The sequence below is a fragment of the Neodiprion pinetum genome, chromosome 5 (genome assembly GCF_021155775.2).
Source record: "Neodiprion pinetum isolate iyNeoPine1 chromosome 5, iyNeoPine1.2, whole genome shotgun sequence".
Classification (NCBI taxonomy): Eukaryota; Metazoa; Arthropoda; class Insecta; order Hymenoptera; family Diprionidae; genus Neodiprion; species Neodiprion pinetum.
In genome coordinates this window covers 2,831,459-2,853,831 of record NC_060236.1, presented here as the reverse complement: position 1 = coordinate 2,853,831, position 22,373 = coordinate 2,831,459, and the positions used below count along the sequence as shown (strand labels likewise).

At 38.0% G+C, this 22,373-nt stretch overlaps 2 protein-coding genes across 9 annotated transcripts; one reads left to right on the top strand and one right to left on the bottom strand.

The window, feature by feature from the left end:
• The first annotated feature begins 9 nt into the window (after positions 1–9).
• Ubr3 (Ubr3 ubiquitin ligase) lies at positions 10–22,193 on the top strand. Of its 2 annotated transcripts, none has more exons than XM_069136755.1 (29): positions 10–811; positions 954–1,167; positions 1,280–1,408; positions 1,559–1,836; positions 1,919–2,163; positions 2,284–2,401; positions 2,529–2,708; positions 2,861–3,087; positions 3,216–3,371; positions 13,101–13,282; positions 13,394–13,533; positions 13,625–13,767; positions 13,840–14,006; positions 14,084–14,327; positions 14,437–14,596; positions 14,726–14,899; positions 15,029–15,193; positions 15,408–15,589; positions 15,743–16,175; positions 16,256–16,401; positions 16,495–16,641; positions 16,758–17,066; positions 17,135–17,378; positions 17,480–17,689; positions 17,778–18,031; positions 18,139–18,489; positions 18,596–18,727; positions 18,808–18,947; positions 19,075–22,193. In XM_069136755.1, exons 1-29 carry the CDS (start codon positions 559–561, stop codon positions 19,190–19,192), a joined length of 5,841 nt encoding a protein of 1,946 aa, XP_068992856.1. In that variant the 5' UTR covers positions 10–558; the 3' UTR covers positions 19,193–22,193. The 2 variants fall into 2 exon arrangements, with proteins under 2 accessions (XP_068992856.1, XP_046483057.1); XM_046627101.2 differs by having other exon boundaries at positions 11–811; positions 17,150–17,378.
• On the bottom strand, positions 3,543–12,104 carry orion. 7 transcript variants are annotated; one of them, XM_069136761.1, is made up of 9 exons: positions 8,828–9,099; positions 6,286–6,987; positions 5,924–6,065; positions 5,712–5,843; positions 5,409–5,629; positions 5,055–5,275; positions 4,692–4,927; positions 4,350–4,497; positions 3,543–4,265 (listed from the first exon to the last, which is right to left on the bottom strand). In XM_069136761.1, the coding sequence occupies exons 2-9, from the start codon at positions 6,817–6,819 to the stop codon at positions 3,917–3,919; spliced, it is 1,983 nt and encodes a 660-aa protein (XP_068992862.1). In that variant the 5' UTR covers positions 6,820–6,987; positions 8,828–9,099; the 3' UTR covers positions 3,543–3,916. The 7 variants fall into 7 exon arrangements, with proteins under 7 accessions (XP_068992862.1, XP_046483078.1, XP_046483076.1 ...); XM_046627122.1 differs by having other exon boundaries at positions 6,286–6,872; positions 8,832–9,099; XM_046627120.1 differs by having other exon boundaries at positions 6,286–6,991; positions 8,875–9,099.
• Positions 22,194–22,373: the final 180 nt, after the last annotated feature.

Below are 22,373 nucleotides of genomic sequence, written 5' to 3'. Positions count from 1 at the left end.
GGCTGAACGAACTCGAGGCGACCGATAGTTGTAATTGGTCAGATATAATTGGTGGTTCGGTGGTTTTGCTGGTCCGTGAATGTGATTTTGCCCGATTTTCAGAATAATCGTCGCCAGGGCATTCGAGCTCGGGTGTATATCGTGTATAGAAATTGACAAAGACAACGTTCGCACGCACAGGTCATTACCAGACGTGTATGTTGCATAGTTTTCCTAATCGTGATGCTGTCAAAATTGATGAGGGGTACATATTCTACGGAAGATACGTGCTGATATGGAGGTGGTCGAGGATCCCTGGATTTACAGGGCTATTTTACTTGGAAGGTTTCCCAAATATAGTAAAATATCAGTAAAAAAGGAAGCCAATCGCACGCGATACGATTTGGGGAAAATTTTCATAATAGTTTAACGATCAGCTGTTGGACGCGTACAACGACCCGTCGTATCGCCACCTCGATCACGTCATAGCCATTTAAAAAAGATAACCTTTCATCTTCCTTTTTACCAATTACATGTCATTCGAACCCCTACCATTCACCAAAAATTAAATTCCGAAACATGGCTTCGACCTCCAATACTTCGGCCCAGGTCCTCATAAATAAAGGGAAACGCGGTGCTGCAGCTTACATTCATGCCGAATGCAGCAATCTGACTAACAGTAACATCTCATCTTCCGGATCTCCGACTTACCTCAATGAACTTCTTGATATTCTTCTCATACCGAGCAAGGCTATCGACGACTGGGAAACAATTGATTGGTGCAAATGGTTAATGGCTGGCGGTAGAACACCTGACGAATTTACAAACACAGGTGAGTAATTGTATAGTCAGAGATTAGCTTCGAACTTAATTCGACTTTTGTGTGGATTAGCTGCTTAATCTTACATGATTTGAATTTTTCTCCTTTCATTCGTTACTGCTGATCAATATTTGACCCTCGTTATCATCCTTAGTGAGAATTTATGACAACGCGACAACCTGTGGACTTGTATGGACTCCTAATTTTGTTGCCTATCGTTGTCGCACCTGTGGTATTTCCCCGTGTATGTCTTTGTGCACGGAGTGCTTCAAGAAAGGTAATCATCACCGTCATGACTTCAACATGTTTCTCAGTCAAGCAGGAGGAGCCTGCGATTGCGGTGACACATCAGTAATGAAAGAAACAGGGTAAGTTTTTCATGTTTTTATTAACTAAATATGTTCAAATGTATAATAATTATGATAAATTAATACTTACTGTGATAAGCTTAACTACGATGATGAACTGTTGATGTTTCAGATTTTGTGATAAGCATGGACCAAAAGCTGCGGTCAATAAAGTAGCTGCACCATCAGATCTAATGTGTGTCGCTGAAGCAATAATGCCTAGAATTATTCTACGCCTTATACAATACCTGCGAGATAATTGGTACGTTACTTCGTATGTTTGTATAACAATATTTTTGACGAACTGTAACTACTGTTAAGGATCCTTTGTGGCTATAGTTATCCTAGCCCACTTTAATCCAACTTCTACTACCTGATTATACTTAACCTAGGTTTCACTCTATGTTTCCAGCAAAGTAAAGGCTCCCGATGATTATAGACTAGCTATACAAGACGCTGACGCTTACCTCACAATGCTGTTAGATCTCAACAATATGGGAGCGTTGATGCGCCACGTTATAACATCTGCGCTGACAAATCCTCAAAAATATCGCAATCTTATGGATGCTGCAGCTGCCTCTAGCAGTTCTGGTCAGTCCGAGTACGACAATTACTGCCACAATAGTAATGAGATCTATCAAGATGCAGTCAAGTCATTGCCAAATCCTGAACCACCCGATGAATACAAAGGTAAATTAATTTATTTTGGGTATGGGCGAGGCAAAAAACTTATCAAGTGATACGATTTGTATCTTATTCTTGTAAATTTCAGAATGTGCATCGCTTCAAGAACATTTGAAGCATTCTACGTTTTTGGAAGAATTAGTATTTTGGACAGTAGCTTATGAATTTCCCCAGAAACTAGTCTGCCTCTTGCTAAACATGCTTCCTGATCCCGATTATAAAGAAGCTCTGACTCGAGCTTTTGTCCTACACTACAGCCGAATTTCTATGATGTTGGAGCGATCTCAAGATCCTGATACTCTAAGCAACCGAGTCGTACACATCAGTGTACAGGTAATCTTGCACTGCTACTTAATATCGACCATATTCAATGGTCTATATTTATTTCGGTTCGTTTTAAGGTCGAACATATATTACTCATTTTCATACAAATTTCTCCATTTTTCATTTTAGCTGTTTAGTAATGAGAAATTAGCTCTGCGCATGGTAGACCAACTGAAATTATTACATGTGATGGTGATCAGTCTGAAATACATGATGAGCAAAATCCTCATTCAGAACACGTTACATGGTAAGAGTTCTTTCCATTTACTATTCCATAACACTGTGAGAAACCAGTTGATGGATAGTTATCAACTGAAACACTGACTTCATTCTTATAATTATAAACAGGACTTTAAATGTATGAAAAATTACAGATCCAGACAAAAATTTTCACTACGTAGTAGACTGCGGACGCCAAGTGATGAAGGAGCATTGTTATTGGCCACTTGTGTCAGATTTGAACAATGTCCTCTCACATAAGCCAGTCGCTGTGCGATTTATGAGTGACGATAGTCTCCTTGAGATGTGGTTTGACTTTCTGTCTATGTTTCAAGGTATATTTATCAATAGATACGATTTTCATTTAATATTCATTGGCATTCGTTTTTCCGATGAAAGATTTATCAAATTGTTTTCAACTAATCCACTGTCATAGTTGCGTTTATTGTAAGGATTTTTGGTATTGACACATTGTATTTATGTTTAGGCATGAATGTAAATCAAAGGGAGATGAACGAGCACGTAGAATTTGAGCCAAATACTTACTATGCTGCGTTCAGCGCAGAGTTAGAAGCCAGTGCTTACCCAATGTGGGCACTTGTGTCTCACCTAAGAGGTCCAGAGAATCTGGTGCTTAGTCGCAGGGTACTTACAGTATGTTTGACAGCTTTACAAGACTGGTTAGACGCCATAAATTACACCCATCCAAACGTGGTGAGTCAGTTATTATTAACCAACGATGAACCTGTTTGTTCTGAAATATTTGTGACGAATAATCCTTACTCGATTTGTTGTCAAGTTAAGTGTAATATAATCTTAATGAACTTTTTTTTTGTTTCCAGAGTGACAGTCTGCAGGTGTCATTTCATCTACCTCTTCACAGATATTTCGCAGTATTTATGTGCCAAGCTGTCCAGCAACAGGGAGCTGTTCTACACGATTTATTACCTCCCACCGACATGTTGCACCTCATCATGATGCATCCGCTGCGAGTTCAGGTGAGTGTCAACATTTTTCCTTTTTTTTTCCTTCTTCTTAGGGAATTATTTTGTCACTGAAAACAAATTATGACAACACCTTTGCGGGAGCTGGAAAAATACGTGAAATCGTAACTCAGTGGCCACAAAACAGCAGGAAGGTTTTCTAGAAATCTGTGAAAAAGCGGTGACTGAACATTTTACTTTTTCATCATTTAATCAAATTATTATGATTTTACAAAGTATATAAAGTAGATTATAATAATTATATCTTTACGTAATGCAAAAGAGTATATTTATTCTCCTCAACTTGAGTTGAGGTACATGTTATATTAATCACAGGCAACCTTTGAGTTGTGACTAAAAGTGCAATAACAGTTTTTCACGGAAGTATATTCCAATCTCTAGTAATTATAGTTACACACACAAATAGAATAACGAGGTTTTACATTACAGAAAATTCCATACTTTATAATAGTGAATGATAGTTTGATTTTATGCAAGCGTCTTCGAGATTCGTTTGTTTTTCTGCTCGAATATACAAAACTTTAGTACTGCATTTGATCTCAATTTATGTGTGGTAGTGTTATCACATTATTACTCTTATTATTGATTAGTGGGGTGAAAACAAAGTGCTCAAAATGTAAGTGAGGCGCAAAGTTGTACGTTTTAAGTTTCGGAGCAATGTATCCACCAAATCCTGGTCTTCCCTTATGGTAAATTCCAGCTCCTGCAATAGGGACCCGTGGGTATGGCGCAACAGGTTGCGTATCAATAAATGGTACTGTGCTTTGCCCCGCATCTTTATCCAAATCTGACGGACTGAACATCATGTATTGATCATGTTTTGAATCTGGTATCGATGCAGCTTGAGATCGTGTTGATTTATCTGGTCTATCCAATTTCAGAAGTGTTCTGAAAACGTAGACGTTTCATTATAAATTTTGAAATTCTATAAAGACGAAAGATCATTACGATAAAGAACTATGGATTTCGTACCTTGGATTTTCCCATGTCGCATCGGTATTGTCGTTTCCGTGCCATATACTCTGTGTATCCGGCTTTATTAGGATTCCAGTTGTGAAATTAAACGGAGTTGTCATTATTTCCAGGTTTATATGAGCACCCAGTTTCCTGAACTTCACACCTGGTTTTTTTTTTTTTATTCCCCACCGAGAAAAATGAATCCATTCAATTAGAATAATTTAATAAAACATTGCGAGCCCTCAAACTGTATAGATAAAATTCAGAAGTTTGGAAAATCTAACTTTGCTTCAGTGCCTTGTGTGACATTTCAATCGTCTCTCATTGACTATTCCCATTCAATCTAGCAGAACATACCCGTTAACAGATGACCTGGGGGAGCCTTCAGGTCATCTAGATCGATAGCTCTCTGGTGCCAAGATAATGTCAGAAAATCTGTTCCCTCAATTACTCCATCACTGTAAATAGAGTACGACTCCACAGGCTTCCATTCTGTGACATTGCTAATTGTTCCGCTTCCCAATAACTGGCCCTGCTCAATTTGGATGTGAATCATTTTGTTGACCTTCACGAATTTAATTCCAGTGATTACTCTGTTTGTTAACAAAAGAAAGTAGAGAATTAAAAATTAAAAAAGTAAACGAACTCAATTTCAGAATTCAATTAGTCTTTTTACAAATCTTCACTGCAGCACCAAGAATGAATTTTTGGAATATTTACTTATTAGATTCGACGTCTGCAACGACTTTGCGCAAGTTGAAAAATCGGTCTGAATCTCTGTCCTGTTGATCGCAAGAACATACGCAGTAACTGCAATGCCAAAACAGCCATCTCCACCAGCTATCCACCTTGGTTGTGCCTTGAGAACACGTTCCTTTTTCTCCCAATACGCGACCGTTTTCATATTCTATATAATTGTATCTTCGATTGCTGCTTGTTTCCTACAAAGTCAAACATTCGATTAGTGGGACGCATTAGTAATCTGTATTTACAGGCAAGTATCATTTCAGTGAAAATAGCTTTTCCCATCTTTTTCAATGTCCAATTATGTGGCTAGTGTAAAAAAAACCTAACCGCTGGACATATCCACATGTCAGAATCGATGAATTGGCAATTGTATACTGCTCCATTGCATTTCCGCTGTTTCTTGCAATATGCATCTTTTGGGTTGCAATTCACTTCGGCATAACTGTAGTATGCGCAGTTTTGACCACATGTATTTTTTTCATTTAAGTCAAGTTCATGCACAACATAAGACTGCAGAAACCAATTCAACTCAGTGCTCGTTTCTGGTCCTGTGAAAAATATGCTAATCATTTTCTTATCACGGGTCCTTCAATGTAATAATGAAAAATACATTATATATTGTCTTCTGACCTCTGTGTTGGGGATCACATTTCCACAAATCTGGAGATGCAAATGCCATTGCCGTCTGTATAGCCTGTGAGGTTTCTGCCATGCGAGCTTCGTACCTACTTTTCGTCAGCCGTATCTCTTCGGTAAAATTACCTGAAAATAGGGTCATGATTATTCGGCCTTCAGAAATTCCCTAAATTTTGTTTCACGAGAAAAAGCATTCCTCGGTTTACCATTTTTATAAAGCTTCAGCAACAGCCATGAAAACTGCATCATCGTGTATCCTTTGATCTCAGTAACTGCAATACTGTTGTACAAATTGTAGAGCAACTGTTGCGGCGATTGATTGTCATTGCAAATCGTTCTCTCTCCTTCCTGTAACAAAAGTTTCAAAATTAATATTTATCCTTCAATTATGGAGGCTTATTACTCCTGATATCCAACCTAGCAAAATCAATGTGTGAATATCATTTTTTTTTTTTTTTCTGTTTGAAATATTCATTCACCAAATTTGTTTTCATATATTCATCGCAACTTTACAAATATTAGGGATCGATCATCTTGTTTGTGAGCTATTTCTAGTATTTCGCTGTACCTGATAGGCCGATGCATAAAGTTTTTCATCAACAATTAAATCAAAGACTTGATAGAGCGCAGTCAATATGGAGGCGTTCGCATCGAACAGTATCGTCTCTGAGAAATCTTTCCATGTTTCTTCGTCGACTGGCAAATGACTTTCAATCGAAGCTTGCTGAAGACGTCTGAATGTTGTATACAGTCCGTCGATATTCCGTAATATGTTCTCAGCCCTTGCCCAAATGTGTAACGATTGGAGGGGTTCCAAATGTTTTTCTCTCGTGTTTGGAAACTCATCATCGAAAATAATCCCAAACTTTGCGTAAGCTTCAATTATCATAGCCACAGATTTCTTCCGCATATCTGAGTCGTACATGGTTGACGGTATGTTGAGTCTTTGTACCAAATCGGACTCTACTTTCATCAAGTCATGCCTTATGACATCCACCTTGGATAGTTGTATTCCATTTTCAATGGCAGTGACAGCAGTGATCAGCGACAATAAAAAAAAAAACTTGAAGTAGCCATCCATCTTAGCAATCGTTAGAATCATTCAAACTGCATCACTGGTCGTTCATTGAGATTTTTTCCCCCTTTATTAATGCACTGTTGTAAAAACGAACAATGTTGACAAAGGAAATGTTTATCAAGTTCAGTTTGTGGTGAGAGGTTTATGGAGTTATTTATATCATATTTCTTTTCCAGACTCTGCTAGTCTCTCCTGGCTGAAATGATTCACTTTATGTAATCATGTTTCATATCCTCTAGCATGTATTTGTTTATCTGTTCTTTCGTCGGAACTCAGTATTACATTATCGCTATGGAATGACTACAGTTATTTGTATAAAAATTGTCAGGAGTCGATTTGGTTTGGTAAAGTCCTGAGACATTGTTAAATTTATTTTTTTTTTTCATAATACAACAACAATGAAAACAGGTAGATGATATTTCGTTTGAATGATAGTATTTTGTTGAAAATACCATTTATTTTACAATCTGGAATGGTTTTTCGGTAGAAATTATTTATTATTTTTTCTAGATCGTGATCATCATTTGAAAATGTGAATAACTTTAATAAAGACTGATGTATTATTGCACGTGCAATATGAACGTTACATTCGCGTGTAATTACGAAAGCGGCAATTAACGGTCGAGCTTGTTTAATTCTTATTTAGAGTACAGGCAAGGCGTAGGTGCGTGTGCCAAATGCTGACAATACGACACCACGTGTATTCTTCTCATGTGTCCCCCACGTCTCAAATGACAATTTTTTTTATCCCAACACCCGCAGCTGTGCGTAACCCCCCCAACGCCTTTATCCGCCGTATAACATCACCTAACAAGTATGTGTCCTATTAGTACGTACATGAGTGATGCTATAGGTGGGTGCATACTTAAGGGGGTGCCCTAGGCGATTTCGATATTATCGTATACATACATCTCCATACATCGAAGTCCACGTATCTTAAACGCGAAAAAGGCCTTACAGTCCCATCATATTCACAATTCTGAATAAAAGACACCCCAATACATTTTTATTCGACTCAGAAATAAAGAAATGTCACGGATTCTAAGAAATCGCAATACCAAATTCGTAGAATTCATGTCATTTATTTATTTCTGCGCCAAATGAAAATCTCTTGGAGTGTTTTTGTTCAGCATTGTGAATACAATGGGACTGTAAGGCTCTTTTTCAGGTGCGGGTCATATATGGAAATATTTACGCCACCGTCGAAATCCACCAGGGCATCCCCTTAAAACTTCGATTACACAAAAAAAGAGAAGCGCAACATTGCGATTTTTAGCGGAATCAATTTAGAGCTCAATTTATTATCCCCCTAGACTTCAGTGACGAATACAGTTTGCGTTATACGCCGCGGTAGTTCGCCGAGATAATATCTGGTTGAATTCTCAATACCACTATACATAACGTTCAACAACAGGGAGCAGAAACGTTAAACGCCGCTTGTTGTCACGATTGTCTGTACTTTTCTTCTGTCGACAAAAATTATGTTAAATACAGGGTTTTGATTGTAGAACGTCGGTGACGTTTAACATAATCTAGGGAGAAACAATGCGAATGGTTGGAAAATTATATATTGAATTTTGCGTACCGGAGACAACCTGAGTTTTCCGCAATCGTACAAGCAAGCAATTACCGCGGAACATGTCAAGTATATGGCGTTGACATAGGTTTTACCGTAATTTACTTGAAAATAACAGTTCAGTTTGGGAAACTAACACAAGTTATTGGTATTTTACCGTTCAAAATGACTATCGTGATTCATAGATAGAGTAACCTCATTCGCATTTATGTATGAATCAGTTCTGAGAACGAAAGTTTCTTTAGCCTTTTCGCTGTCGACGTATTCACGGTAAAAAGTAAAAACCTCTCACGAATGTAGTCTAATTGCAAGTTAAAGACGGTTTGAAATTCCTAGATCAGCACAGTTTCCCTCTTGAACATCCATAGTCTCTGGGATATCTAGATAATTGTGTTGGCATTGGGCGGATTTCGAAAAGACAATGGCAAATCGGTGCAGTTGGGATACCCTGTTTACTTGCCGTGCCTGGGTGTACGGAATGATGGAAGAGATAATAATTATACCGTATCACGTGACAAATGCGCAATTCAGACAGCCGAGTAGAGAAACTCACGTCGATACACACTGAGAAACTGAGTATTAAAAAAAAAATATTCCGATACTTGAATCGTGTGACACTTTTGTTTCGCAAGTAGGTAGACAGATAGTTAGGTATAGGTATGTGTCGTTTTACAGCGAGTCAGACGTGTCGATCCACACCACGTCCCAGCTGTACTGAATATTCGTTGTCGACCTCAGTTTGGTTTGAGGTAGGGGAACTTTTAAGTCCGCTTTAGCAGTACCGCCTCTCACACCTCAATGAATCTGTGTGTTTGTTAGTATATCTACGTGCGTCCTCTCGTTTTTCACGGCTCTTTCTCTCTCTCTCTTCGCCCCTTCCTCCCATCACTAAACACTGCATTTCATACGTCATGAGTACGACGTTTGGAACGTAGCGACGCGCATGCTCGGTTCAACTGCTACCTACTATTAGACATTGTTCCGTTTGAAAATTATCCATGTATTCACTTTTCAAACGACATTATGGGTTACCCCCGGTGTGGAAGTGAAACGAGCTCACGCGATATTCTTCAGCGTGTTTTAACCTTCGAAGATTCGAAGAATAAAATAACGGCGGTTGAAATGCGTCAGCGCAACGTTATTCACTAGCCTATAGTAAATATTGAACTTTTTTATTGGCCAGATAGATCTCAAAGCGGATAATGAATATTATTTCCAAGATTCCCTAGGTTTTTCCTCAAACAAAATGTTCGCCGTCTGTCATGTCATTATTTTATAACTTCTAAATCCTGGAAATGCCAAATTAACTGCATGTATTTACTTACCTCCATATTATTGACAAGAAGCTCGATAAGATTTTGATTTGAAAATCCGTGCTTATCCGGTACTATTAAAGTGTGAATTCTTTCAAGTATTTCTAAAATTCCGTCGTCAGGTGCGACGCACCATTCGACAAATTTTTCCAACGTGAATCTTTCGAATTTATCTTGTGCACTTGCAAAACGTTTGAATTTATGGTAATTCAATGACGTACGAGATATCAGGGCGTTCAACTCGTTAAGATGATTCGTCAGTTGAGTCTGTTGGTGTATTTGACGAATAATATTTTCAAAAGTTACCGCAGTATGCATTTTCGAGCTATCTTCAAAGTTTTCCAGCCTTTGGTATAGCTGGGTAATTTTATTCATTATTCGCTTCTCGCTTTTCTTCTTATATAAATCATGATCAATGAAGTCCACCCCCGCATTTTCGCCGAATAATTCTACCAAGTCGACCACTTCGTTCACTACCACTTTCCCCAATTGTAGAACACCCGAAACAGATGCTATAGTCAGCGGCGTTGATCCCACGTTGGCGCAGCGAAGTAGTAATACGTTTATGACAAAGAATACTTTTGCAGATAGCACCGCGTTACGCTTTTTTACAATTGTATTCTTCATCGCAAAGCTTTGCACACTTGCGATTTGAACTAACGCGACGCCGGCGGCTTCTCCCAACGATGAATCGAGTCAGGCCGTTAACTCGATAGCACGTCAGCGCTGAATCGTCTCTCTGTTTCCACACTTCGACGACCAACTGTGGTAGGCCGTGTTCCGTTCACTGCGTCCAGTTCAGAACTAATCCACCGAACTCATTTGGCCGTAAACGCCCGAGTTGCAGCGTCAGCTCTTCAAAATATCGCGTCAATTTATTGTGGTAGGGGTTGCAGCCGCTACCGAACTATTTACGGACTGCAAACCACGGCTTCTACGTGCCATCGAATTTTACACTTTGGGGTGCAAAAAATCACGTCACGTGATTACGCTTTCCCTTTCATTGACCACAAAACGAAGAAAATTTGTTGAGGGTGGTTTCCTACTCCATTATCTGTTTTTTCCTTAAAATTCTTGGTAAAATTTTAACTGGTTTACTTTTTATAGACATGAAACTACCGCTTTTTTATGTTATCTTGTAATTCGTTTACTTTTTGTTGTTAATATTCTGTTACCAAAGTCCATACTAATAACAGCTCTTCTCAATTTATCGTCGCACATCCTGGTGCGTCCGTTCTGTACTGCGATCTACGTTACAGACGTTATACGTCGATTCGGCTAATGATACGAAATAAGCAACAAAGATTTTACCCCCTTTTTTTCCTGATACATTAGTACTTTGGACAAATAGATATAGATCACCTATCAACGAACAAAGTCCCGGTAAGGTACTCGTTGAAAACGAGTTGGCATATCATCAAGTCTCGAAGAAATTTAAAGTTTATCGTAATTTAATAAAATTAAACCATTTCTATATTAATCTCCTAAAAGTATTATACAATGTTCGGTTAATGTTGTAGTGTGCGTAAATTATAACTCACCTTCATATAGTTTACAAGAAGATCAAGAAGCTTCCGAGTACCGAATCCATATCTGTGTGGTATAATAAGAGCGTGAATTTTTTCGAGAATTACCAACATCCCGTCGCCACGTGATACGCACCATTCGGCAAATTTTTCCAGGGTGAATTTTTCGAATTTTTCTGGTGCATTGACGTAAAGTTTGAATTCGTCGTATTGCTTTGATGTATCGGTTATCTGGGAATCTAATTCGCTGAGATAATACGATAACTGAGACTGTTGATGCAGTTGTCGAGTAAGACCGTCTATCCTCACCGCCAGACGAATCCTTGAATTTTCTTCAAAAACGTCCAGTCTACGGTACACGGCGGCGATTTTTTTCATTATTCGCTTCTCGCTCGCAGATATAAGTAAATCACTTCCGACATAACGGTCTTTGCTGATGTCGGGGTACAACTCCATAATTTCAAAAACGTCGCTCATTATTTCTTTCCCGAATCGCAGCACATTCGAAATGGAACCCACCGTATCCGACGCAGCCGATGTTTCACATTGGCAAAGTAGATGGACGAAGAACGCAAATAAAGTTAACACTGCGTTACGATTCGTTAATACTGACCACATCGTTGGGCCTGTATTTAGGAGTTAACTACCCTAGCTTTCGAATGAAAAAATAAACCAGTATTTGCTGGTTAACTCGATATTGATATTTAGACTTCGTTTTGCAAGCACGACTGCCAGCGATGCTCCACCGTTCTTTCTCCTTTGGCGTAAAAATCCGTAAGCGACGCTGGCTTGGACGCCGGCGAAGATGGACTTCTATCAAAATGGCAGATAAAGCAAACTTAGCCGTTTGCGGAACATCTGCTCTCGTACTTTTACTCGGATCAACTGCAGACTCAGCCTAACAAGCCTCCACAATTGCTGTCCATGGCAGATGCGGCCTCGGCATCTATCACTACCACAGATAATTACTGCTAATAGGGGGCTTCCCTCTTATGTGATGAGATGCATGGTTTGGCTGCAGGGACGTAGTCGCAGTGAATTTGATTTTTGATTGGTTGCCAACTGGACAACGTGTTTTGACCACCAATGAAAATTGTTGTCAGCTTGGGCCCCAACATCTGAATAAATAAACCATTTAGCTTATCGGCAACGAAAAAAGAGACAAGGGTTTCCCCACATTGACGTATAGGGTACATATTATTATTATTCCTATAAAATAAAAATTATATGGACGGTTCATATCACAGTTGACGACACTTGAATCGCTTACACATGTCATAGAGGTCGTTAAATCTTATCTTCGAGTGATGTGTAAGAAGTATTATTTTTATAAACCTCTGCAGCCAATGTATGACTGTATGATGTAAATAAGAAGGAGGTTTCGAAACTTATTATGCGTAGAGAGAAATTCGCATGTGCGTTTTTACTTGTATATACGTGGGTACGCAGGCAATAGTTTATGTGTTTATTACCCCTGCATATCAAACTTACCGAATTGATTGGAATTATATGAATGATGATATACTATTAACATATTTTCTGCATTATTTGCAATAATAATAGATTAACTATCGACTGCTGGATGAGCATCCAAACCCCACACTCCGTTTGTCAGTAGTCGCACAAGATTAATCAGATATAAATAACACCTTGAGATTGAGATTAGTAGAAATTGTGGTGGAATCCATAATACTGCTCTACTTACATGTTATGTTTTCACTTCTCAAGCTGTACACATCCACTATGCAAAATTACATGAGCCAAATAGGTTTTTGCGAGATTTGTCCGAACTATCTCTAAATATATTTTTCCACTACAGTGCAATTGTCTCTAGCCCACATCGCCGAGATTTGTAAATCAAATGCATAAAAATTACATTACTTGTTTCAGGTGGCCTCTTATGAAATCCATAATAAATTATGGGTGCGAAATGGTGTTCAAATACGAGGTCAAGCAATGACTTATATACAGTGCAACTTTTGCAATTCGATGGTAGACGCGGACGTTTATCTGTTACAAATCTGTGCCATTAAATTGCAGCCTGAGGTCTTTTTGAAAACCGTTATTGACAAGTAATGTATTACATCTTATAACAACCATGTTACTGTACAATTTACATCTGTACCTATCCTTAACGTACCAAGTTACGTATCCATGCCACAATCTATTTCATCATTTCACAGATTTCATGTGCGCGAATGGATGAGCCTGAACGTTTACCACCCACCACAAAATGAGTATTTAGAAGGAGAGCACGATACTCCCATGCTGGAAAGCTGCCTGACATTTTTAGCGACTCTTGTTAGCGTCCGCACTAATTTAGGCAAGATTTTTTTACAATCGCTCACTCTTAGTATTTATATCACAGGATTCTGAACTCAATTGGTAATTGACCGCAATTTATCTCACTTCAGGTCTTTCAGATCCTGAATTATCTTGTCTAGAAATGGTCACCCTGCTATGCATAGGTGACAAAACTCACAGTCAACTTATGGAACTTATGCCTGAACGATGTGGGACTACGGCTAATAGGGAGTTCGAAACCGTCCTCGCTGAGGTATCCCCGTCATTTTCTTCTCTACAAAAAATGAATTTTGGATAAAAATAAATCTACTCCCTTGTCTCACAGGTTGCACAATATAGAGCACCCAGTCTAGAAGCCAGTGGAAATATGCAGCAGGGAATGTACGGACCAAAAGCACGCGTTTGGGATGAGCTATTCGATCCTCTTCACGTTTTACTCAGGGCTGTACATCGCACAGATTTTCAAGTGTCTATGGACAGATTTACCGAATAGTAAGTATCACCGTCAGGCTCTTTGCTTTACTGTGGTCCATTTACTAAGCTACATGGCTCAATAATCAAATTGACAGTGTTAAACAAACTGGACAACTTAAGAGTGGCGCAACACCGTGGCCTCCATTCCGTCACCCTGCTCCTGTTTCTTCCGACTATGATGATCCGAGACTTGTCCTGCGTTCTCGAGTCTTCCACGCAATGATCCTTGTTGTACTGTACAAATCTGTGAATGGTCACAACGTTTCCGAACACATCATGGCTTTGGCTATTTATTTACTTGAAATGGCTGTCATGACCGCTGAAGTTCCTGAAAAATCCGTGAGTATTTGGTGATTCAACTTTTTAACTTACATGATTTTTTATATAACAACACGGGCGACAGATAAAGTCAGTAAAAATTTCAACATCCACTGATATTCTTACACAGGCGAATCCAGTTTGTCGATACAGTGGTGGAGGGGCATCTCGTGTGATAAAAGACATGGACTTAGCAGGCTGGTATGAAGGAGATAGTTTATCTGCAAATCTGAGGACAATAATACCTCGTATAACTCTAGTCCAAGAGCCTGAGTCTAACAGTTCTGACAGTAAGTATTTTTCTCAAGCATAACTTGGCGAGTTGGGGTACTGTAAAAACAAGTTGTTATTATTTGTGTTGCTTTTAACACATTTTGCCCTTGTGACGAAAATAAATCTTTTTTCCATGTACGATACAGGTGAATTTGAGTGGGAAATCCATGACTCCGTGACAGACCTCTCTACTTCTTTAATGCTGCACGATGAACGACACGAAGTTCTTGCATTGCCGCCATTAGATATTACCGAGGATAACGAGGAAGCAGCTCCTCCAATGGATCAATACCCTCTACAAGCTCTGCCATCCACTGGTGGTAATGTTTCATTAAGAGATATTAAAATAAACGAACAATAAACAAATCGAAATATATTCAGTATAAGTTTCTGATGAATTTCGGAATAAATTTCCTGTAATTAATCTAACTAATTAACACATACTTCAGGCGAATACAGCATGATACCTGAAGACGGAATCGTCGCTTTAGCATCTCGTACAAACAGTGATGATGATTTGGTACCAACGTCGCCGAGAGCTCTATCACAATCAACCGATGAAATAATGACTGTGGCTGTAGCTCTTTCCGAGCCTGGTCTTACATCCGACGACGGTATGTCCAATAATCAATGAACTTACATGATGTTGTAGACTAAGGATGCGTCTTGACTAGGCTGTCTGGTATTCGCTTTGGCGGATACTTTGTATTTACCTTCTCTTTAGCTCATTTTCGAAGATAATGTAATTTCTTGGGTGCGTTACGAAGATAAAGTTCCGAAAAAGTCCCACGAAGTAAATTATTTGGAACATGAGTTATTTGCCAACAGGTGCGATCGGTGGTCAAGCAGCTTTACCTCCCACACCTCTACGCCCTGCCGTTATGCCTGGCAACGACATTGTGTCCACACCAATGATGTATTCTGGACTTACTATTAGAGGGGTAACGTCGACGGAAATTGTCCCATCTACTTTGAATCCTCATAATCATTTTAAGAGGAAAGAACCTCAGGTAAAAGAAATGGACTACGTCAACTAAATTATTGAAGCTTTTTGTACAGTATAGATGTTTTTTCTTTTTTCATCGAATTTTCAGCAAAAAAATTCATGGAGTCATTCACAGGTCGTATTACATGATTTTTTTTTCTTTCTTTCCTGTTTATAGTCTGGATCTTCTCAACCTCAAACAGTCAAGGTTGGGGAGAGTATAATCTCGTTGCTGCTTAGGCTGCATTCGCAGTTGTCAGGGGTGCCGGACAGCTATAATCCTGAACAATTAAATCAGACGACTGATAATGAAGCCGGCAGTAGCAGTAGCAGCTCAGCGAGGATACATCCGCGAGAATCTCGGATTGGTGATGGTCCATTTTTCATATCTCAACTCTTGAATAAAATTGGAAATCTAGATCCTGTATGCAAGGAAAATATTACGGAAACGAGAAATAGACTTTGGCCTCGTATGCATGAGGATGAACAATGCGAAAAAGAAAATCGCGAGAGAGAGGAAAGACGTAGGAGAGCCAAAGAGAGACAAGAAAAAGTTTTGGCAGATTTCCTTGATCAGCAAAAGAAATTCATGGAAACGAATATGGAGACTGGTGAGTGAAGGAGGTGAAGAAGTAATTGAAAAGTTTTGTGTACAGTATTTGTGATAATAAGCGACGTTAACATTATACAGACGAAGCTGGCGTATCGAACATGGACTGTAGCGAGCAGGAAGAGCCGACAAAGTTAGCTAGTAAGAAAGAATACGACTGTGTAATATGCAATCAAACAACTGCCAGCAGCGAGGACAAGCCAATGGGTCTTGTGGTATTGGTTCAGGTAATTATGCTGCTGATAGTATTGTGCTCAATTCTTCATACGCAAAAAAGCTGAAAACGAACCCCAATTTACTTGAATACATATCTCATACAGGCAACAAGCGTAATCAGTCATGAAAGGCAACAACCTGAACGACTTGTGCTTCCTACGTCAGACGAAGATCCACCCATTTCCAAAAGTAACACCCGGAGTGCACATTTTGAGCAGAGGATCTCCGAGATGAATCGAGACTTTGACACTGTAAGTTCGATATTTGTGTTTTTTTTTTTCTATGTTGAAACTTCTGAGGGTATACTTTTATCCTGTAGCCAACACATATCACTTTGTTTATATTTAACGATTATTTGGCCCTCCAGCCATCCTGGTTGTTGTCCGTGAATATTGGTTGGGAAGGCGGAGTTCACGTTCAAACTTGCGGGCATCACTTGCACCTGGACTGTCTTAAGTCTTACTTGGAATCGCTGAGAAGTCAACACCGTCAACAAAATCTTGCTGTCGATAGAGGAGAATATTTCTGCCCGCTCTGTAGGCAATTGGCTAATTCAGTTTTACCCTTGTCACCACAGCTCGGAGAGTGCGCTGCTGTTGTCCGTTCGCGGCACGCCTCTCCTATGGCTATTCTGACAGAACTTAACTCCTTCCTAAAAGAAATACAACGAAATCCAGTAAGAATTTAAGAGCAACGATGATATTTATTCATCTGAGTATTACAATCAGGTATAGCAAAATCTAGTTTCATTACTTTCAGATATCTTCGAACTTAGCGGTCGCTATGGGAAAGGCTATGGAAGATATGACGAGTAGTACTTACTTAAGGTATAACCAAAGGAACGCTACACCTAGTCACCAAAGTTTGTTTCTCTTCGTTACTTCTGTAGCACGGACTAATTTTGAGATAGAATTGGTCCAGAGAGGCGGCTCTTTGTGTACAGCATCCGCAGTGTCTGTACCGCTCACACCAAAACGGGATTGCATTGGTAATGCACGGGTCTTATTAATTGAGACGTGAAAATATTATCTGTCTTTTCAACGGTGAATCATTTGCAATAATTAACACGTAATAAAATTTATTTTCCAGTTGCCCTTCTTCACGTGCTCGCGATGCACGCAAGAGTGTTAACCAATTGGCCAGTATGGCAAACTTGGCAACAACTTTCGGGACTCCTTCCTGAACCAGCGGCTCCACTTGCTTTGACACTAATTGAGAATGAAGTTCCGCTTTTACTCAGGGACCCCACAGCTCTTCTGATACAATTCGTATTGTTACTTCCTCTTCATTTAGATCAGAGTACGTTGCGTAAAATTAAAATTGAATTTTTGCCAATTTCTTGTTAATTTATTTACTTCAACGTCACATGGTAATCTTTTCTCGTCAGCTTATTTCTCCAGTGTGGTAAAAGTCGTCTACAACCTCCTCTATTACCAAGTGATCATCCAAATTAGTTACAACTTGTCGCACGTGGATAGAAGTACCCTGCTGAGGCGAGGCCGAGCTTGCCAAGGAGCTCCAACCACGTTGGAAGAGGCTCTTTACTCAGTTGTCAGCTACTTTAGTAATACTGAGCTTTATCAGCGTGGTTCGACTTTAATGCATTCTGCTAGATTCAACATCCAATTGTTGGAGCCTCAAGTAAGAGAGTAGTTTGATACTAATACTGGATCTTACCACGAGTATTGACATGTAGCATTTTTTTTTCACTGGCAACTCGAAAACAACCATGCTTTATTTGCGTATAGGTTCAAAAGCTCTGCCTGCCTTTTCTACGGGTAGCCGCTCTGCTACGATATCATTTATATGAACAGCCGTTACCTGTGGTTCGGACCCCTCAAACCGAGTTTGTTCGATTAGTTTACTATTTAGAGCTGGTCACAGAAGGTATGGACTGGGAATGCTTCAATTCGGCCGTAGCACTGAATTGGCAAGACAGCGATGCAAGCATGGCTGTCCCACGGCTATGGTTAGATCAATTTAATGCGTTTGTTAATCGAAGCGTGGACTCAGCCCGGAGCTTGATCACCACTCAACATATATACTGGCAGGTTCCAAAGCTACTAAATCTACCAAGGGAGTATGAAAAAATCTTCACGGTAAGAAAACAAGTCGAGACATTTATCGTCAATAAAAATAGTTTCTGAAGCGTTTTATCATTAATTAAAATACAACTGATTTTGAAACTTATTATTCGTACAACAGTATTACCACGAACGGCAGTGCCGTCAGTGTCACTCTGTACCCCAAGAAACGAGCATATGTCTTTTGTGCGGAACGATTGTCTGTCTTAAGCAAAATTGCTGCAAGCAACAAAACGTTTGCGAGGCTGTTAAGGTACGATAAATTCACATGCATTCTGTTATTAATGTGCATACAAACAACTGTTGAAACCAATAATTTTATTTAAAATTCAGCACTCGGTTGACTGCGGCGGAGGGACTGGTATATACCTGGTTGTTACGTCAACGTATGTTATTGTGATACGAGGAAAAAGAGCCTGTTTGTGGGGTTCTTTGTACCTTGACGAGTTTGATGAGGAGGATAGGGATCTGAAGTGAGTACTGTTATTTTCTTGACTTTTCCTACATTTACGATCAATGGTGCGAAATTATTATCAGATATAGGAATAGAATACTTGGATAACGACAATATGCGAATACATTTTTTCCTGGCGATTACAGACGAGGCAAACCCTTATATCTGAGTCAGGATAGATACCAGCTATTGGAACAGCAGTGGATTGCTCACAGATTTGACCATACAAAGAAAACTTGGGTATGGCATCGTGACGCGTTATGACTAGTTACATTATTCAACAGTCAATAATCCAACACAACACATCAGTAATACATGCCTAATATTGTTTCAATTTTGATTTTGATGTGTAACGAGTGATCCGATGCCTCGCCAATGATGATAATAACGCTTTATGGAATAACACGTTGCTCTGATAGTTTATAGTTAATATATTTATTACGCAGCAATGTTTCGACTAGGCATAATAGTAATATTATTATCAATAATAGTAAAAATAAGAATAATTATCGAAAGTATTAAGACGCGATGACAAGAGCTGGGCTAAATTTGTTTATATTAATAGATCTTGAGTAATTGTATTGGAAGTTTATATTGTCCCAAGTCAAACAATGTATATTTTATTTAAGTATACATACATATACTTGAAAATGTCTTAATAAAAAAAAAAAAAACTTAAAACAAATAAAAAAACATAATAATTATGTAGTATCTGCTATTAGTGGTCGCGTTAGGCCGGCAGTAATTAAATGAATAATTTATAAGTCGCTGTAACAAGTTCAGTATTTGAAGAACTGAGTGTTTTTGCTTGGCGACAACCAATAGATAGAATTTCAATCTTTAATCAGTCATCAAAAGAACCCAATTCCAGGATGAAAAATGCGACGCAATTGTTGAACTGAGGATGACCTCATTTAAAATTCGATTTACTGTAACAATATTTAATATTAGAAGAATTGATAATAATTTGTTGGCATCTCGTATAAGGCAGTTGAAGATAGCGAACGAATATTCAAGATTATTCACGAATAATTAATACTGAAGTGTGGAAGTTTTGGCAGTTACTTAAATTTGCGTGTTGAATACTAACATCAATAATAGTGATAATGATATTATTAACAATCGTAATAATAATATTAATAATGATAGGCTGTGTATATGATACGGTGTAATTTATTCACCCACATACATATTACTTGTACATCTTTAAGATTTGAATACCGACTGTTGAAGCTTTCTTTTCATGTAGTATTAGGCACCTAGTCCTGAAGTAAAGGAAATTTATCTATCATCAACCCGAGAAAGATGAGAAAAATATCGCGAAATTATTTTCGTCGTCATATCGAAAATCCCTATTTCTAATCCTTACCACTGTCTAGTTGAAAATGCAGGAAACATTTCACTTACTCTTGAGAGGGGTATCGAATAAGATATGTGGTGTGTTTTACGTTTTTTCTTCTGTATTTAATTCTTTGGTTGCAACAGAGGCATTGGGAACAAGAAATTTATAAATGAAAAAATATACGAATGTATCTGTTGTCCGATGCAACGTAAATATACAGTAAGATGGAAAATTTTTAAATCGACACATTGTTAACAAACATCTATGCCTCGACAGATTGTAACATGGAAACAAGTCTTGTGTGGTTTGTGGGTTCTTGAAAGTAAAAATATATCCATGTTTATAATCAACGAGATGAGTAACAAGTAGAGTTTAGAGTGGTGTCAGATGTACATTTAAAAATACGAAGAAAACAATACAAAAATAAAAATCAATTATGCAAAAACCGATGAACGTGATTGAAAATATTAACAATATCGTTATATTTCACTCCTCCTAACACCGTTGATTTTACAATTGCGAACTTGTTTTATCGATTGTTTATATCGATCCCGTGTTCATTAATTACGCATTGCGTTACTTTGTGTAAATAACATACATGATCTATTATTTTATAGCCATGTTGCTACATGTTGGGCAAAATTTAATTGTGTAAGCATAATCATTATTGAGTATTGGTAGTTAAAAATAATAAAAATACATAAGCGAATAAAATCAATTCTACCATAGTGAAGAGACTACTTATTTTATTGTTAGATATAATAATAATAATGTCATGAGAATGAACGTGCTACTAATACATAGTTATTCAAATCATTCTCACGATATCTCTACTTACAATCGGCTATGTACTGAGAGGACTTATTCTAAAAAATCGTTCTTAAAGAAGTTTCTAATGTCTTTCTCATGTAGTTCAGTTCTAATTGTCCAAAGAGATTATTGCTGTTATATTGACCACGGTTGTTCGTAAAGCAAAATGATAAGTTTTGCACAGATAAAGTGTGATTAAAACAGGATTCTATCATTTTATAGTTGAATCATTTCTATGACGGATGTTTAGTGGTCATACTGAGTAGTTAAAAACTAGAAAATTGGTGAACCATTTAATTACCTACCTTAATGTTCTGTAATTTCGTTAAAATACATCTCAGACTTTATTTTGACGTATAGTTTCATTTGAGTATCTGAACATGCAGTAGCACTACGTTGCAGGAGTGTGATTCGATATAATTATTAGTATAAATTGATAGTTTCAATTCAGGATTCTGTTATGTTACATCTAAATACATTTCTTTCTCCTATTTGTTACTGGGTTAATGTATGCACATACGTTACATAAGTACCACTCTGTGGGGAAAAATCAGTTACACAATGATACAAGGTTTCCTTGCTTGCAATGTAAAATTTTTTTTTCTAATCTAACTTTATTGAATAATTATGTTAATTGAAATGACAATAGTTTTTAACGTTCTAATAATTAATCATTTGGCATGCTACTTTAGTGATGATTGTACAACTTATTCAAAAATAATACAATCTGCGGATTTAGTGGTCAGTTTGTACAGAAAAGTCTAAATAGACTTCGCAACCAATTCTCTACTTTTGATACACTTGTAAATTTACCGTTTCTTTGCATACTTGAACTAAATTTAGTAATAATAGAAAATTGTTACTCCAAGATCACCATAATCTTCATATAGTATAAATGCACGCGTAGTTGACAATTATTTTCTCATTTCTCTAAGGGCATTATTATTGTGCACTAAATAATCCCGACACTATTTTCATGCATTTTGATTATTGAATTTCTGGTATTCTGGAATATAATTTGTGAAAATACATTTCAAGGATGGTGAGTTCACCAAGTATAAATACCAACGTTTTTTTCTGTAGGAAAACTATATCATTGTACGAAAACAGTGATTTTGGCGAAAAATATTGTATGTACTTCATTAAATCTGGTATCTGTGGGAAAAATGTCAAAAATTCGAAATTCAGATTCGTTTCATAGGCCTGCAGCTGGTAATTAGATAAATCGACAAGTAGATATGAAAACAAATTTTCAAGTATTGATTTATTGCGGATAGTCGTGAATTAATTTGA

What these genes read in the sequence shown, in the direction of transcription:
- Ubr3 (XM_069136755.1), top strand. Translation starts at nt 559, where the DNA reads ATGGCTTCGACCTCCAATACTTCGGCCCAGGTCCTCATAAATAAAGGG. An exon ending in TCAGTAATGAAAGAAACAGG is followed by an intron (nt 1,168 to 1,279) that starts GTAAGTTTTTCA and finishes TTGATGTTTCAG; the next exon opens with ATTTTGTGATAAGCATGGAC. An exon ending in GAGGAGGATAGGGATCTGAA is followed by an intron (nt 18,948 to 19,074) that starts GTGAGTACTGTT and finishes TGGCGATTACAG; the next exon opens with ACGAGGCAAACCCTTATATC.
- orion (XM_046627118.2), bottom strand. Translation starts at nt 10,311, where the DNA reads ATGAAGAATACAATTGTAAAAAAGCGTAACGCGGTGCTATCTGCAAAA. An exon ending in TTCTTGTCAATAATATGGAG is followed by an intron (nt 6,066 to 9,696) that starts GTAAGTAAATAC and finishes CTTTTGTTACAG; the next exon opens with GAAGGAGAGAGAACGATTTG. An exon ending in GCGACATGGGAAAATCCAAG is followed by an intron (nt 4,266 to 4,349) that starts GTACGAAATCCA and finishes CTACGTTTTCAG; the next exon opens with AACACTTCTGAAATTGGATA.